Source organism: Xenopus laevis, chromosome 8L, assembly GCF_017654675.1.
Source record: "Xenopus laevis strain J_2021 chromosome 8L, Xenopus_laevis_v10.1, whole genome shotgun sequence".
NCBI classification, from domain to species: Eukaryota; Metazoa; Chordata; class Amphibia; order Anura; family Pipidae; genus Xenopus; species Xenopus laevis.
The window spans coordinates 9,090,784-9,108,782 of NC_054385.1; the positions used below are offsets into that span (position 1 = coordinate 9,090,784).

Genomic DNA, 17,999 nt, shown 5'->3' on the forward strand with positions numbered 1-17,999 from the left:
TATTATCCACTGTTACTATAGGGCACATCTCTCCTACTATACCTGCTATCCCACAGTCACACTCCCTTCCCAGAGACTATTATCCACTGTTACTATAGACACCATCTCTCCCTATATACCTGCTATCCCACAGTCACACTCCCTTCCCAGAGACTATTATCCACTGTTTACTATAGGCACCATCTCTCCCTACTATACCTGCTATCCCACAGTCACACTCCCTTCCCAGAGACTAGTATCCCACTGTTACTATAGGCACCATCTCTCCCTTACATACCTGCTATCCCACAGTCACACTCCCTTCCCAGAGACTATTAGTCCACATGTTACTATAGACAGCCGACTTCTCCCTACTATACCTGCCTACTCCCACAGTCACACTCCCTTCCTCAGAGACATTATCCACTGTTACTATAGCACCATCTCTCCCTACTATACCTGCTATCCCACAGTCACACTCCCTTCCCAGAGACTAGTATCCCCACTGTTACTATAGGCACCATCTCTCCCTACTATACCTGCTTCCCACAGTCACACTCCCTTCCCAGAGACATTATCCCACTGTTACATAGGCACCATCTCTCCCTACTATACCTGCATCCCACAATACACTCCCTTCCCAGAGACTATTATCCACTGTTACTATAGGCACCATCTCTCCCCTACTATACCTGCTATCCCACAGTCACACTCCTTCCCAGAGACTATTATCCACTGTTACTATAGGCACCATCTCTCCCTACTATACCTGCTATTCCCACAGTCAACCATCCTCCCAAGAGACTATTATCCACTGTTACTATAGGCACCATCTCTCCTACTATACTGCTATCCCACAGTCACACTCCCTTCCCCAGAGACTATTATCCCACTATGTACTATAGGCCCCATCTCTCCCTACTATACCTGCTACCCACAGTCACATCTCCCTTCCCAAGACCTAGTTATCCACTGTTACTGTACGCCACCATCTCTCCCTACTTTCCTGCTTTCCCACAGTCACACTCCCTTCCCAAGACCTATTATCCCCACTGTTACTGATAGGCACCATCTCTCCCTACTATACCTTGCTATCCACAGTCACACTCCCTTCCCGAGAGACTATTATCCACTGTTACTATAAACACATTCTATTCTCTCCCTACTATACCTGCTATCCCACAGTCACACCCCTTCTAGGAGACTATGTATCCACTGTTACTTAGGCAACCATCTCTTCCCTACTATACCTGCTATCCCACAGTCACCTCCCCTTCCAAGAGACTATTATCCACCTGTTACTAAATAGACACCATACCGTCCTACTATTCCTGCCTATCCCACAGTCACACTCCCTTCCCAGAGACTATATCCCACTATTACTATAGGCACCATCTCTCCCTACTATACCTGCTATCCCACAGTCACACTCCCTTCCAAGAGACTATTATCCACTGTTACTATAGGCACCATCTCTCCCTACTATACCTGCTATCCCACAGTCACACTCCCTTCCCAGATATTATCTATAAACCATTAATTGTGGAATAAAGCAGCAAGGAAGAAAAGAGCAGGGGAAAAGATAGGCTAAATAGTTGGACTACAACCAGAACATTTGTTTAGTCACTTATTGTAGAATTTCATTTTTGAGCACAAACAGTAGCATTAAGAAACACCAGATATAAGCTGACTGATACATATGCACACACACTTATCCATAATTCTGTTTGTGTGTGTGTGTGTCTCATTGTTTAACTGAATAAGTGAAGTGAAAGCATAAACCTTATATAAAAGATTTTTTTTCAAGCAAACGGCACCACATTATAACAGGGAATGTATTAAAAAAAAAGAGGCCCCACAGTGCAGAGAATTGAACTGGTCAGGCTCAGTGCTCTGTAATTATCTCAAAATACAATGTTTAAAAGGACAAATGAGCACTTCTGAACACTGGAGCAGACTAATTACTTCTAAGCACCTCGGCCTTGAAGGGACTTTGCTTTATTAACTCTAAGGGGAGGTTCTGAAGTCAGAAATCTGCTCCCTGCAGAGTCAAAAGTTAAGGAAAGTATTGTGTAGAATTAGAGGGGCCGTGAAAGCCAAATTAGTCTCTATTCAGGGATAAAGGTTCTCTTTTATTCAAGGGAGCTGATTTCTGCTTCTTCATGCTACTTCCCCCCCCCTCATATATATATATATATATATATATATATATATATATATATATATATATATATATATATATATATATGGGGGTTTTGCAGTCGCACACAGTCTCCAATGAGTAAAGGTATTTACAAGACTCTTTCATTTCACAAAGGGAGCACCCTGAGGCACCGACCCCTCCCCCCCACCAAGAACACAAATCTCCATGAAACATTTGTTTCCAAAGCCATTAAAAGGAAGAGTAATTCTGAAATGAGTAAAAATGCAAAAAATGTTGCAAAGAGTTGAAGTCTGCAACCCCCCAGCAGCCAATCATAAATCTGATTTAATCACTCTCACTGCTCCACACCAGTCTATAAGATAACCGCCACCCCATACATACAAGAGAGTCACGAGATTGTGGAGACCAGACTTACTCCCAACATCCAGTTGAATGATATCAGAGGCTGTTCCTGCGTCATTCGAGGCGACGCACGCATATTTTCCACCGTCTTCTGTTCTCACCTCCTGGAGCCTTAGAGTCCCACCATTTGTCCCACTCTCTGTTCCGGTCACTTCTTTGTCATCTGCAATGGCAAGACAAAGTGATCAGTGTCAGACCAAATACTGATGGCCTCCATTCAACCTCCCTAGCTCTTGATGTACACCATGCCACTCCCCCCCTGAAGATCCTCCAACTTGATGCACACAACTAGTGATGGGCGAATAAAATCACCAGGCGCGAATTCACGATGAATTTCTGTGTTTCGCTGCCAGCTTATAGATTTGCAAAACTGCAGAGAAAATTTGCAGACGAAGAATGCACCAAGTCAAAAAAATCTGGGTGCGCATAAAAATTGTCGCGTGTCAAAATTATTCGGACGCCTATTGACTTTAATGCATTTGGACAAAGTAGGCGCGCATATAAAAATTGACGCAGATGTCTAAATTGACGTGTCAAAATAATTTTGATGCCCATTGACTTCAATGCATTTTGCAAATTTTTCTCCGTTTCGTGAATTTCGCTGGAAATTCACGAATGCTTCAAATTCGCCCATCACTACACACAACATCAAGCTCCCCGCCTGCCAACCACTGTTAACAGTACCATCCAGTAGCGAACGGCCAGAGAGCAGGACTAGCAGAAGGGCCCAGCAGGACCAATACTCACCAAGACTTTTTCCAGTACTTGGTGGCCCAGTCCAACCCAGTTGGCCATGTAGTATAGTGAGCAATTGGCCTCCTATATGGAAATATTGGTCTATCTGGAGGCTCACAAGCTCAAGAGCTCCACTGACTTCATTGGTTGACATCATTATATTATTAATTTCTGGCCCCTGGACATGGAGTTTACAGAATAATTGACTTGCTTGTAGAGCAGAAGCTTCACAATGTTAATGACACAATGAATGATATGGATGATTCCATAGTTTTCCATTTAATCCCATATCATATCAGAACATGGCACACAACTGAATACGCTTGCATAAACGACAATATGGATAGTAGTACAGCAACCACTATAGCTGAAGGCTGGGCGGCCTTGATTTTGGCTTGAGATGGAGGATTATTGGGTGTTTTATCATTGTAGGAACCACATATGATGTTTGACAGATTGTTGGACACTTGGGAGCTCACTAGGTTAGGGTAATGAGAGATCACGTCACTTAGGAAAACTGTTCCCATCTTGAACCAATCTGTAGATCTTTGGATCTCGCTCATTAAATGGGATTCAGGAATGAGCTTTCCCCCTTGGGTTATTTCCATTGACTTTCCTAAGAACCACTGTAATGTACAAGCAGCGACTAATACTGCCTGACAACATGGGTGCTCCACGGTGCACAGGAGGCCTTGGACACATGGAAAGGACACATATGGAATCCCCATGCTAGATGGTTAATTAACAAATAATTTAGGTATACGCTGGAGGAAGGGAGGGTGGTAAGGAGAAACCGGGGGCATTACAAGGGGTGGGATGTAAGCGGTTAGCTAAAATACTTTTCAGATATATTCTGCATAACCTTGGCCCAACAGGAGGACCTCAAGCTAATTTTATAACATTATTTTTGTATGTTGATTCAGCTTTATAACATACCTTTGTACCATGTGACCACTGGAAGTGGAAGTCCTTCACTGAGGCATTCCAGTATGGCATCCTCCCCGAGAGGAACTTGCACGAGTGCCTTCACGGCGGTGGCTTTTGGACGTTCTGCAAAAGATGGATTCCACGTTAATCCCCAACCATTGCAACACAGACTCAGATTTGGTTTTCGTGGCAGGTCCTTACCCACATATGTCAGGAATACTGACTGCTCATCAGTCCCTAAACTGTTGGAGGCAACACAGCTGTAGTTCCCAGCATCCTCTTGGCCGGCATCTTTAATAAGCAGAGTACTGTCATCAAGAATGGTGTACCTGGTATGGAAGAAATTGCAAACATGGGTCAGAATCTGATCTTTAGGCATGAAGAAGAGCTTGTACAATTGGTTCTCAAGGGATAATCTGGAAAATAATTTGGATCGATTTACAACAGGACCCCCTACCTTTAGATAAAATAATCTAGAGAACATGCAGTAGACTTAGTCCTGACTGAACCCTTATATGATAGCCCAGGAACAAACCTGCTGCCAGTCATGAGAAAAAAGTCGTCGTGTTTCCAAGAGATTTGGGGGACAGGGTTACCAGATACGTCACATCTTAGGGTCACCTCCTCTCCGTGGCTTAGTTGCATGGAACTTGACTTAACTTCTATACTTGGTGGAGCTACAGAACAAAGAATCTGGTATGAGCTTCAGTGTCTTAGGCTTGTTGATAAACAGTGTAGACAAATAGAAATGTTTCATACCCTGTATGGTGAGCCACAAGCTAGCGGTTGTGGCCCCATGATGGTTGCTGGCGGTGCACTGGTACTCTCCAGCATCACTAGGCTGGGCATTCAAAATCTCCAGGGATGAGTTGGGTAGGATCCGAACTCTGCCCTCTCTAAACGCTTTTCCACTGTGTGCCCAACTGAGGTTGTAGCGAATCTCGCCAAGGACTTCGCAGGACAGGACTGCTGAGCCACCAACAAAGGTTGTGATGTTGTGAGGAACAGTTAGCATCGGTGGAGGGTCTGCGTCCAAAAAAAATAAAGATATCAGAGATAAATGCCCAAAGGCACAGAAAGAGATGGAGAGATTATTTCTGGACACCTATTTCTGACTAATACTAAATCACCCAGACTGGATTGTCTTAATTTCTAAAGGGGTCCAATTCTCCAGATCACTCACCTGCCACTGATACCTTTGTACGGGCATAACCTCCTCCGGCTTTGCTCATGGCAGTGCACAGATAATCTCCTTCATGTTGAGCGGAGGCGGATGGGATCTCCCAGGTGGCATTGCCAGTTTCCCTAGAAAATGAAGAAGAGAAGACAAAGTCCATTTACATTTGACTTGTCCATACATTTCTTCAGCCAAATGGACATCACTTACGAGAAGAACTGGTCTTCTCCAAGGCGTTCTCCATCCTTGGAGAAGCGAAGACGGAAGGGAATTTCACTGAGAACTGAGCAGGTAATGAGAATAGGGCGGTGGTGATAGCCCTGGATGAGCTCTGGCATGAACACTGCAGGTATATCTAAAGAGAAGAGGAGGAATAGGAAAATTATAGGAGATGAATTATGACAACAGCTTTAGCTAATCCATTTGGATAACCTTGGTGGAAGGCAGCCATTCGTTTGAGCTGAATGTCACTGCCATTCTCCTTACCTGGTATTATACTTGTGTAGGCCACACTGGAGAGGCGCTGAAATGGGTACCCACCACGGTCAGTTCCTTTTACTTTCATGAAGAAGCTTTCCCTGGGAGCCTGGAAATGAGGGACTGACCATAACTGCTTGGATCTCTTGTAGGGCAATCGCTGGGCGGGCAGAGAGAAGAATGGCTCCCCAGAGACCCGCAAGAGATCCAGGGAATCCACCTTTCCCGGCGATGCCAGGCCCGTGCAGTTGACAAGAGCAGAGATGGGGACCCCTGGCATGAAAAGAAAAGGGGGACATTGTTAATATGGGGCACCTTCCACTAGCCAGCCATTCACACCAGGGTGTTGAGCTTGTGGTCACATCCTACGTGCCAGGATAATTGATGTAACACAGTGCGAGAGAAACATGGAGAGTTGGTGTGCTATCAATTATCCCAAGAAAGCACCAATTTCCTGGCTACAGGCTCAGCGCTGATCACTTTTTAATGCCATTGTTTGTTTACAAGAGGATGATGGTCTCAATAAAAATGGAACAGAGTTGGCTAACCTGCGGTGCACCATGTGAGGCCAAACTACAGATCCCAGCATGCTTGACTGCTTTGGTTCATATTTCAGCTCTAAGCCCACATGATGTAGTGGTTATACCACTGTAGGGAGAACCTTTCAGCTTATTCAAGCTCTACGGCAGCCCCCACGTTTTGTATATTATTACCTTCTACTCTACAGTTAACTGGAGCAGGAATATTCTATTATAAGTAAATATTAATGTGAACGTTTTTTTCCCTTCAGTATCCCAGAAGACATTACTTGGCAGTCCCTCTCCTGTGTTTTACCTTGAATTGGCCGTTCGACGGTGTTGGAGGGATCTATCAAAGCCGCAGTGGAAAATGCCGCTCGGAAATCCAGAAAACTGACGCCCGTAATTCGGACGGTGTGCCTTCCGCTGCTGCTGATCTACAATGGGAATCGTAATGTCTATGGTGAGGAAAATGGCAAAAAGGGTCTCCAACTGGCAGGTCCAACTTCAGCTTCAGTTCTCAGCATATCTGGTATAGTGGAAACAATATGGTACCTCCTCCCATATGTATAAATACAAATATACAGAGAAGGAATGTTCTGGGCACACAATAAGCTATACCCTCATACTGTACTGTCTAAGGGAATCAATATGGCACCTCCCTCCTCCCATATGTATAAATACAAATATAAAGAGAAGGAATGTTCTGGGCACACAATAAGCTATACCCTCATACTGTACTGTCTAAGGGAATCAATATGGCACCTCCCTCCTCCCATATGTATAAATACAAATATACAGAGAAGGAATGCTCTGGGCACACATTAAGCTTTACCTTCAAATAATATGGTAGCTCCTTCCTACATACAATTACACAGACAAGGAGATTTTTGTAGTGCAATAAAATGGTACAGAAGAACATTTTTGAAGGCCAAACGTCAGGGAGAGCCACATGTGCTAATTAGGATGACGTGCTCCTATATGGTACAGAGGCTCATTAGGGTAACGAGTCTGCAATGCACTGTGTTTTTAGAGAACTGACGGAGAGCAATGGAGAAGAACCGACAACAATAAACACAATCACAGGCTGAACCTATTCCAGACTTCAAAGGAACAGGGCTGGAAGGAAGAACCCCCCCCCCATTCATTATCCTACAGTTAAGGGACACAGGGGAGAATATGGTCTAGAAAGTGGCAGGTGTGAAGAACAGTAATGGATTTATATGGCTGCCAGCAATGGGGGTAAATGGATGAGTAACTCTGGGGAGTACACACACACTATATACACAGTATACAATGGATATGTTTTTAGTCCTTGAACTTTGTTACCGTCTCCATTGTTGCAATATATGTTGATTATACCCAGATGCACTGAGTGATTGGAATAGCTATTCCAGCACAGTTTTATGGGATCTCTCTGTACAGACTATGAGCAAACTTAGGGGACTGTTCCTGCTGAATTGTGCTTAGTACAGGGAATACCTATACTGATATAGTTTTATGGGATCTCTCTGTACAGACTATGAGCAAACTTAGGGGACTGTTCCTGCTGAATTGTGCTTAGTACAGGGAATACCTATGCTGCCATAGTTTTATGGGATCTCTCTGTACAGACTATGAGCAAACTTAGGGGACTGTTCCTGCTGAATTGTGCTTAGTACAGGGAATACCTATGCTGTCATAGTTTTATGGGATCTCTCTGTACAGACTAATAGCAAACTTAGGGGACTGTTCCTGCTGAATTGTGCTTAGTACAGAGGAATACCTATGCTGCTATAATTTTATGGGATCTCTCTGTACAGACTATGAGCAAACTTAGGGGACTGTTCCTGCTGAATTGTGCTTAGTACAGGGGAATACCTATGCTGCCATAGTTTTATGGGATCTGTCTGTACAGACTATGAGCAAACTTAGGGACTGTTCCTGCTGAATTGTGCTTAGTACAGGGAATACCTATGCAGCCATAGTTTTATGGGATCTCTCTGTACAGACTATGAGCAAACTTAGGGACTGTTTCTGCTGAATTGTGCTTAGTACAGGGAATACCTATGCTGCTATAGTTTTATGGGATCTCTCTGTACAGACTATGAGCAAACTTAGGGGACTGTTCCTGCTGAATTGTGCTTAGTACAGGCGAATACCTATGCTGCTATAGTTTTATGGGATCTCTCTGTACAGACTATGAGCAAACTTAGGGGACTGTTCCTGCTGAATTGTGCTTAGTACAGGGAATACCTATACTGATATAGTTTTATGGGATCTCTCTGTACAGACTATGAGCAAACTTAGGGGACTGTTCCTGCTGAATTGTGCTTAGTACAGGGAATACCTATGCTGCCATAGTTTTATGGGATCTCTCTGTACAGACTATGAGCAAACTTAGGGGACTGTTCCTGCTGAATTGTGCTTAGTACAGGGAATACCTATGCTGTCATAGTTTTATGGGATCTCTCTGTACAGACTAATAGCAAAGTTAGGGGACTGTTCCTGCTGAATTGTGCTTAGTACAGGGAATACCTATGCTGCCATAGTTTTATGGGATCTCTCTGTACAGACTATGAGCAAATTTAGGGGACTGTTCCTGCTGAATTGTGCTTAATACAGGGAATACCTATGCTGCTATAGTTTTATGGGATCTCTCTGTACAGACTATGAGCAAACTTAGGGGACTGTTCCTGCTGAATTGTGCTTAGTACAGAGGAATACCTATGCTGCTATAGTTTTATGGGATCTCTCTGTACAGACTATGAGCAAAGTTAGGGGACTGTTCCTGCTGAATTGTGCTTTAGTACAGGGAATACCTATGCTGCCTTAGTTTTATGGGATCTCTGTACAGACTACGAGCAAACTTAGGGGACTGTTCCTGCTGAATTGTGCTTAGTACAGGGAATACCTATGCTGCCATAGTTTTATGGGATCTCGCTGTACAGACTTAGCAAACTTAGGGGCTGTTCCTGCTGCATTGTGCTTCTACCCCTTCCTTCTTTATTTCTATAGTTGTCAGCTAGACCCTGTGATTTAGCACCTCTCTGGCTCCCTTATAAGAAATATTTCAAGTATTTCATTATTTAAGACAGACGTTTGAAACTAAGAATGCCATAAAATCCGGCACGCACGTCTTGCACTGGTGGATCTGCTCTGCATTCAATGAGTCCGGTGCCCCTTTGCCGTGAGACACCACTGGAGATCTGCATCACTGGATCACGTCCTTTAGCCCTACGTTCACTAACCATTTCCAGATTAGATGTGGATTTACTCTCCCAACAGCCCAGATGTTAAAGAACAAGAAAAAAAAAAACAGGCGGTAGATTTACTAAGATCTAAATGGCACTGGTGCTGTTACCCATATCAACTAATCAGAGCTTTGCTTTCATTTTTAAAAAATATATATATATTTTGCCCATTGGTTGTGATCCGTAACTGCACTGAAGCTCCTGGGTTAGTAAATGAACCCCTGAGGGCTTTGGTGTTACCTTGGGGCAAGATATAGGCATATAAATAAATAGTGCATTTAAAACCTCCCTGCTACCCACAGTTTTTGTTGACCCAAACTCACCCAACCCATGGCTTTTGGGTCTATCCAGAAATCTCTATAACTATGACGGCAGGTCTGAATGGGTCAGTTTTTTTCTTGGCGTGAAGAAGAGCCACCACTTGGATACTATATATAATGTTCTCCTCAAACCCATTCTGATTATGGTCTTGGCCAGTGTTCCCCAACCAGTGGCTTGAGAGCAACATGTTGCTCAACAACCCCTTGGATGTTGCTCTCAGTGGCCTCAAAGCAGAGGCTTATTTTTGAATTCTTGGCTTGGAGGCAAGTTTTGGTTGGCTGGTGAAGGAACCCTCCCATTTTCCATAACAAAACATTATTACCTTGATGGTCCAAACTCCAGGTATTGAAGGCTTCAGCCCCACAATCAGAGCAGAATTGGGAATACTCAGAAGTTCCTCCAGACCTTTGTTAAGCGTATATATTCTCCCTGTATGTAGAGAAAGTAGTGGGTTACCAAGAGAGAAGAAGAACATGGCTGTGAGATGCCAGATAAAAGAAGGTGGGATCAGCCTTTACCTGTTGGGTCAATGACTTGTATGTGAGGATTAGGGCCACTAAGAGATATGGTCACCTCCTTTAAACTGGGGTCAAACGGGATGTTCCAGCTTCTCTCGCCAGCCAACTCATGGTCTGTAGAAAGCAGGTGGACCTTAGAGGCTTGAATGGCCTCCTCCACCCACTTGAGCACCTGTAAGAGAATAATGGATTGGGTTAAATACCAATTTAAAAAATACCAGGCTTGTGCTATGGCCAAGAGGATGATAAAACAGCACCTCCCAGTACAAACCAATAATAACTGTAACAATGAAGTAGTGCCAGCATAGCAACAATGGAAACTTATGCAAGACTGAAAGTGCATCACAAAAGCAAAGGCAAAATGAAGCAGTAATAACAATAATGCCATTAAATACAAAGGGAATAAAGGGAGACATAGTGGCCCTTCAAGTCCCCAAATTTCCCTGACCCAGTCTCTCCCTCAGTCCATTAACTATACGATGTACCAAGGGATCAGGAGGATTCCAGAGACAGGCAGCAGTTCATGGTTTCTTGAATCCTCATTATATCTAGGTCTGCTTCATTCTGAGTACAATAAATCTGAAATCCTGGGAGTACAGTGAATCTGACTTGGGATGTAGGTTCCCGGTCGGAAAACAGCTTGAGCTTTGGGAGTCGCTTTTTGGAAACCGGGCAGTGACTGCTGAATTCACTGGCCATGTTTCCGTTTCCACTGATATATTGATAAATATATATATATATTGATAAATATATATATATATATATATATATATATATATATATATATATATATATATATATATATATATATATATATATATATATATATATATTTACTTTCCTCTGCTAACATGGAAAGCTATTTGGCAGCACCCACTAAAATCGAAAGAGGGCACCCAATATACAGTACTGTAATATAAATATATATTCTATGCAACATAAACCTCTCCCCTGAAGTTGTCATCGGGATTGATTTTTCCAGCATTGCTGTTGTTTACATTTCCTGTCCCTGCCCTGTAAGCTGCCATCAGAGTGTTCTGGCTCCACCTACTGCTTGAGTCACAGACTTTCTTCAGAATGTTGTAGCCCAGGACACTGTTTATAGCTGCCTTTCTGGAATGGGATTTGCTGGCATACATTGGTGATGACACGAGTGATGGTGATGAGGGTAATTAGCGCAATGGCGATGACCTCATTACGGGAGAACCAATGAATGAAATCATCGCTGATTGCGGGGCACCGTGGGGGTTAAATGGGAACAATTAAACTTTTAAATAAATCCGGAGAGGCCCCATGTCATTGTCATTAGCTGGGGGGGATGTGATTGTGATTCAGTAAATAATGCGGTTGGTGGAAGGGGGTAATTACAGGCACATGTGCCCCAATCTGTCAGCATGTGGGAGACACGCGGCTTCTGCTTCTCTCCATCACAAACAGATGTATGAGAACAAGCAGGGCCCAGGCCTTCCATAGCATAATACTCCTGTGTGTACAAAACCTTGTCTTACTATACACACTATCCCACAGTTACTACACCTTGCACTACTACTCACACTCATTCACAGAATAGCATAAATGCAGCCGTGTCCCAGATAAAAAAAGAGAATGTACAAGTGAGTCTGTAATGAGCATGTGCAGACAAGCGCTGATGTGCGGGGCCCACAGATAATAAGAGAGCTCAGTGTCAGCGCACCGCCGGGGGCTGCGTTAAGCGGCCAGATCTGGCTCTGATCTATCGAGACCCTGTGATCTTTGGCTAAACCTATAAATTCCTCTGTTGCTTTGGAGCGAGGCCACCCCCCACCCCACTACCTGTAGCTGCTGGGCCTTTGAAAGAGCAACAAGTGCTTGTAAATAAGCCGCTTCTTGTGCCAAAGGGCAAATTGGGACAATTAAACTCTCAGCCGTGCTTAAGGTATATACGGCATTTATTTACCCAACGGATTATGGGAAGAACCCTTCTATTTACTGTGAGTAAGAGCAGCCAGTCATTAAAGGATGGGACAAGCCTTTCATTTCACCGCATGTTCCTTCCTGTCTGTCGCTGGATAGTTAACGGAAAATTCATTAGACACCAGGCTAATTGTCGCTGTGCACTCAAGCCGTGCTGGCCAACGAGGCAGTGGAAGGAACAGAGACATTATGGGGTATAGTTATCAAAGAGTGAAGTTAGAGATCGCCACAGTCCTCTAGAGTGAAATTCCACCTCTCTCCATTCATTTCTATGGGATTTTCAAAGGCGTATTTATCAAAGGGTGAACTTTCACTTTCACCCACTCTTTTAAAAATCCCATAGTAGTGAATGGAGAGTGATAGAATTTCATTCTAGAGGAATGGGGCGATCTCTAACTTCACTCTTTGATAAATATACCCCATTGTATATTTCTATCTGATCCCCATTGTAAGCAGCAGTCCTGTCCTGCTTTATGGCAGCTGAGATTCTAGCTATCTGTATAACAGAGCATTCTGTCCCAGTGGCTGCACAGATCCTATCTGATCCCCTACTGTAAGCAGCAGTCCTGCCCTGCTTTATGGCAGCTGAGATTCTAGCTATCTGTATAACAGAGCATTCTGTCCCAGTGGCTGCACAGATCCTATCTGATCCCCATTGTAAGCAGCAGTCCTGTCCTGCTTTATGGCAGCTGAGATTCTAGCTATCTGTATAACAGAACATTGTGTCCCAGTGGCTGCACAGATCCTATCTGATCCCCATTTTAAGCAGCAGTCCTGTCCTGCTTTATGGCAGCTGAGATTCTAGCTATCTGTATAACAGAGCATTCTGTCCCAGTGGCTGCACAGATCCTATCTGATCCCCATTGTAAGCAGCAGTCCTGTCCTGCTTTATGGCAGCTGAGATTCTAGCTATCTGTATAACAGAACATTGTGTCCCAGTGGCTGCACAGATCCTATCTGATTCCCATTGTAAGCAGCAGTCCTGTCCTGCTTTATGGCAGCTGAGATTCTAGTTATCTGTATAACAGAACATTCTGTCCCAGTGGCTGCACAGATCATATCTGATCTCCATTGTAAGCAGCAGTCCTGTCCTGCTTTATGGCAGCTGAGATTCTAGCTATCTGTATAACAGAACATTCTGTCCCAGTGGCTGCACAGATCCTATCTGATCCCCATTGTAAGCAGCAGTCCTGTCCTGCTTTATGGCAGCTGAGATTCTAGCTACCTGTATAACAGAGCATTCTGTCCCAGATCCTTATAACACCCTGTGTGCTATCATTCTAAACCACTTAATTACCAGAGACAATACATTAAGTGGAAAACACGGGGTGCACAATTCACTTTAAGACTGCAGACAGGGGAAATCACTGCATATTCCCACCCCTTCACCACCACCAAAATATATGTTCTCATAATACAGTGATGGCCATTCCCATTGCCATAGTGTTATTGGCCATAGTGTGGTTGTATGTGGGGAGTCAATTTCCTGCCGCTCATATGGAAGTCTCTGCTTTCATTCTGACAAGTCACTACAACTCAGTCTTGCCTTACGGCAGGGATTCTACAAAGACACTCAGGATCAGAGGAGGAGTCTCACAGGTCACATGGTAGGATGATTATTCTTTCAATGAAAGTCTCCAGTATAATAATAAGGTCCACATTTCTCCTGCTCACCTCATTAACTTGCAGCTTGTCAAGGTGGAATATCTGTCCAGAACTGGTGAAGGCGACCTCTTCGTAGGCTCGGTATCCCGGGTGACTCCTGTCCCCACAGTCCCCTGTTAGCACAAAGACTACCTGGAAAAGTATTGAAATCAGTATGTGTTTGGCTATTTGTATTATCTGCACTGCTGGTTCTGACTCCTGAAATGATGTAGCAGCTGATTAATAGACATGGAAGAGAACATTGGTTTAAGAGCCAGCATGAGAGAAGCAGTTACACACCTGAGACTGCTTGAGTTGTAGCAGCTGCAGCAGCTCCTGCTTCTTCTTATAATCCTTGGCCCTGGCATCAGTGAATACGTAGATAAAGGAGCCTGGGTACGATACCTCCACCGCCATCTTAATTGCACCCACGCTCATTTCTGGGCAGTCCCCTCCACCCTAAAAAACGTATAAGAACGATACAAATTAACAAGACAATGTTATTTTACTTGGCCTTTAAGGAGACCAGTTCCTCTGCGCCACAGTATATGCTGGCGTTATATATCGTTCCTTACCTGAACATAGAGCTCCCTAAGCTCCGCCTTGAACTTCTCAGGGTCTGTCGTGATGGTGACGGGTCCGATCTCTAGAAGGCAAAATATGGAAAAGATATAAGTTATTTTTTTAGATTATAGAATGGCTCAGCAGCTTTTCAACTGGTCTTTGTTATTTATTTATGTTTAAAATTATTTGCCTTCTTCGGACTCTTTCCAGCTTTTAAATGGGGTCACTGACGCTATCTAAAAACAAACATCTTATCAGGCTCATATACAGGCTATTGTAGAACTAGAACTTTTCTTTTGTGGGAGGTGTCTTCGAAATTTTACTTATCGTCTTACATTTGACCTTCTATAGTGTCATAATCCCACACCAATATAAAGAAGGGGCTGTAATATATTGACCTAGAGGTGCACTTTCCCATCTCGGTGGGATATAGCCAGAAACTCCGACCTACCAGTATTACCCTGACACAATTCAACTGAAAAGCCCTTAAACTGACTGTACAGAGAGATCCCATAAAACTATGGCAGCATAGGTATTCCCCTGTACTAAGCACAATTCAGCAGGAACAGTCCCATAAGATTGCTCATAGTCTGTACAGAGTGATCCCATTAGACTATGGCAGCATAGGTATTCGCCTGTACTAAGCACAATTCAGCAGGAACAGTCCCCTAAGTTTGCTCATAGTCTGTACAGAGAGATCCCATAAAACTATGACAGCATAGGTATTCCCCTGTACTAAGCACAATTCAGCAGGAACAGTCCCTAAGTTTGCTCATAGTCTGTACAGAGCGATCCCATAAAACTATGGCAGCATAGGTATTCCCTGTACTAAGCACAATTCAGCAGGAACAGTCCCTAAGTTTGCTCATAGTCTGTACAGAGAGATCCCATAAAACTATGGCAGCATAGGTATTCCCTGTTCTAAGCACAATTCAGCAGGAACAGTCCCTAAGTTTGCTCATAGTCTGTACAGAGAGATCCCATAAAACTATGGCAGCATAGGTATTCCTCTGTACTAAGCACAATTCAGCAGGAAAAGCCCCCTAAGTTTGCTCATAGTCTGTACAGAGAGATCCCATAAAACTATGGCAGCATAGGTATTCCCTGTACTAAGCACAATTCAGCAGGAAAAGCCCCCTAAGTTTGCTCATAGTCTGTACAGAGAGATCCCATAAAACTATGGCAGCATAGATATTCCTCTGTACTAAGCACAATTCAGCAGGAACAGTCCCCTAAGTTTGCTCATAGTCTGTACAGAGAGATCCCATAAAACTATGGCAGCATCGGTATTCCCTGTACTAAGCACAATTCAGCAGGTACAGACCCTAAGTTTGCTCATAGTCTGTACAGAGAGATCCCATAAAACTATGGCAGCATAGGTATTCCTCTGTACTAAGCACAATTCAGCAGGAACAGTCCCCTAAGTTTGCTCATAGTCTGTACAGAGAGATCCCATAAAACTATGGCAGCATAGGTATTCCTCTGTACTAAGCACAATTCAGCAGGAACAGCCCCTAAATTTGCTCATAGTCTGTACAGAGAGAACTCATAAAACTATGGAAGCATAGGTATTCCTCTGTACTAAGCACAATTCAGCAGGAACAGCCCCTAAGTTTGCTCATAGTCTGTACAGAGAGATCCCATAAAACTATGGCAGCATAGGTATTCCCCTGTACTAAGCACAATTCAGCAGGAACAGCCCCTAAGTTTGCTCATAGTCTGTACAGAGAGATCCCATAAAACTATGGCAGCATAGGTATTCCCTGTACTAAGCACAATTCAGTGGGTAAATATAGGTGTATTACAGCCCATTAGCACGGGCAGCCTCTGTGTGCCCTTGTATAAGTGGGTATGATTCTGTGCATACAAGCCAGTGCAAGTGCCAACCATTACTGGCAGTTTCCCGCAGACACAGTCTGTGCCCACGTGCCGTTCCCCAAACTGACTGATGCTTATGAGCGACATAAAGAAATCAAGATAACCTGCACTTAAAGCACAAACCTCTTTATCCTTCAATCAAAATTGGCTTTTTTCAGAAGCGGCCCGTGCGTCAGTGCAGATCTGACTCATGTATCAATTATACGCCATTTATTAATATCCTCCCGGAAACTCGCCGCTCTTGCTGAACTACAGTTCTAATATACACCCCAACAGATTGTCAGCTCTTGAGTACAGCCGTTTCCCTGTGTTGCCAGGCAGACAATCATGTAAATGAGTGAGAGAGAGGATGAGAGAGATCATGTAATGCAGCTGTCCTGCCATTAACAGTCACACTGTGACATGGAATAGACATTAGAGACAAACAGATACCAGCCCCTGTGAATTACCCCCCGTGGGACGCGTGAAGGCTTTGCATAAAGCACAGCAGAGCAGTAAAGGCTAAAGCTGCCCAAGGGATAATGTCATCAGTTCTCCCATAATCCCATTTCTTTTTCTGCAGTACAGAGATCTCTCCCTACAGTTATATCATTTTCCTCTGCTCTGCTTCACTTACTTCACTTCTCATCCCACCCACTTTTTCTATCTAACTGTGTTAGACTAATAATGTCACATTGGGGGATTAGCAGCAGCTACTTTGTTGCTAGATAGTCGCCCGAAGTTTCCTCGTGAGGCAACTTCGGGTGACTTCGGAAAACGAAGTGTCGCGTGGGAAGGCAGTTTGTGGAGATTGTCGCCCTGAAGAAGAGGAGATTTGTCGCTGGGGCAACTAATCTCCCCAAATCTGCTTGTGTGGCCTGATCCTTATGGTTTGGTGGCATAATAGCCTTTTTGTCCCATTAGTCTTTGTCCAGTGCTGTACATCGTTCATATGGGCACTGGCAGCACTGCACTGCCCAGAACATTCCTTCTCTGTATATTTGTATTTATACATATGGGAGGAGGTGCCATATTGATTCCCTTAGACATTACAGTATGAGGGTATAGCTTATTGTGTGCCCAGAACATTCCTTCTCTGTATATTTGTATTTATACATATGGGAGGAGGGAGGTGCCATATTGATTCCCTTAGACAGTACAGTATGAGGGTATAGCTTATTGTGTGCCCAGAACATTCCTTCTCTGTATATTTGTATTTATACATATGGGAGGAGGTGCCATATTGATTCCCTTAGATAGTACAGTATGATGGTATAGCTTATTGTGTGCCCAGAACATTCCTTCTCTGTATATTTGTATTTATACATATGGGAGGAGGAGGTGCCATATTGATTCCCTTAGACAGTACAGTATGAGGGTATAGCTTATTGTGTGCCCAGAACATTCCTTCTCTGTATATTTGTATTTATACATATGGGAGGAGGAGGTGCCATATTGTTTCCATTAGACTTTTAGTATATTACAGAATAGCTAATGTTTCAGTTGGTCTGCATTATTTATTTTTTATAA

General features: G+C 43.7%; 1 protein-coding gene across 2 annotated transcripts in view; it reads right to left on the reverse strand.

The window, feature by feature from the left end:
- Nucleotides 1-17,999, reverse strand: part of LOC108704702 (hemicentin-2) — a 79,541-nt gene that overhangs the window by 54,371 nt on the left and 7,171 nt on the right. For both annotated transcript variants that reach the window (XM_041572462.1, XM_041572460.1), the window contains exons 2-15: nt 14,624-14,694; nt 14,349-14,507; nt 14,079-14,201; nt 10,452-10,623; nt 10,256-10,362; nt 6,696-6,816; nt 5,871-6,134; nt 5,595-5,739; nt 5,391-5,512; nt 4,967-5,233; nt 4,743-4,884; nt 4,409-4,536; nt 4,217-4,330; nt 2,559-2,708 (exon numbers count right to left, since the gene is read on the reverse strand). In XM_041572462.1, the coding sequence (XP_041428396.1) occupies nt 2,559-2,708; nt 4,217-4,330; nt 4,409-4,536; nt 4,743-4,884; nt 4,967-5,233; nt 5,391-5,512; nt 5,595-5,739; nt 5,871-6,134; nt 6,696-6,816; nt 10,256-10,362; nt 10,452-10,623; nt 14,079-14,201; nt 14,349-14,507; nt 14,624-14,694 (2,085 nt within the window). The remainder of the gene's footprint in view (nt 1-2,558; nt 2,709-4,216; nt 4,331-4,408; nt 4,537-4,742; nt 4,885-4,966; nt 5,234-5,390; nt 5,513-5,594; nt 5,740-5,870; nt 6,135-6,695; nt 6,817-10,255; nt 10,363-10,451; nt 10,624-14,078; nt 14,202-14,348; nt 14,508-14,623; nt 14,695-17,999) is intronic.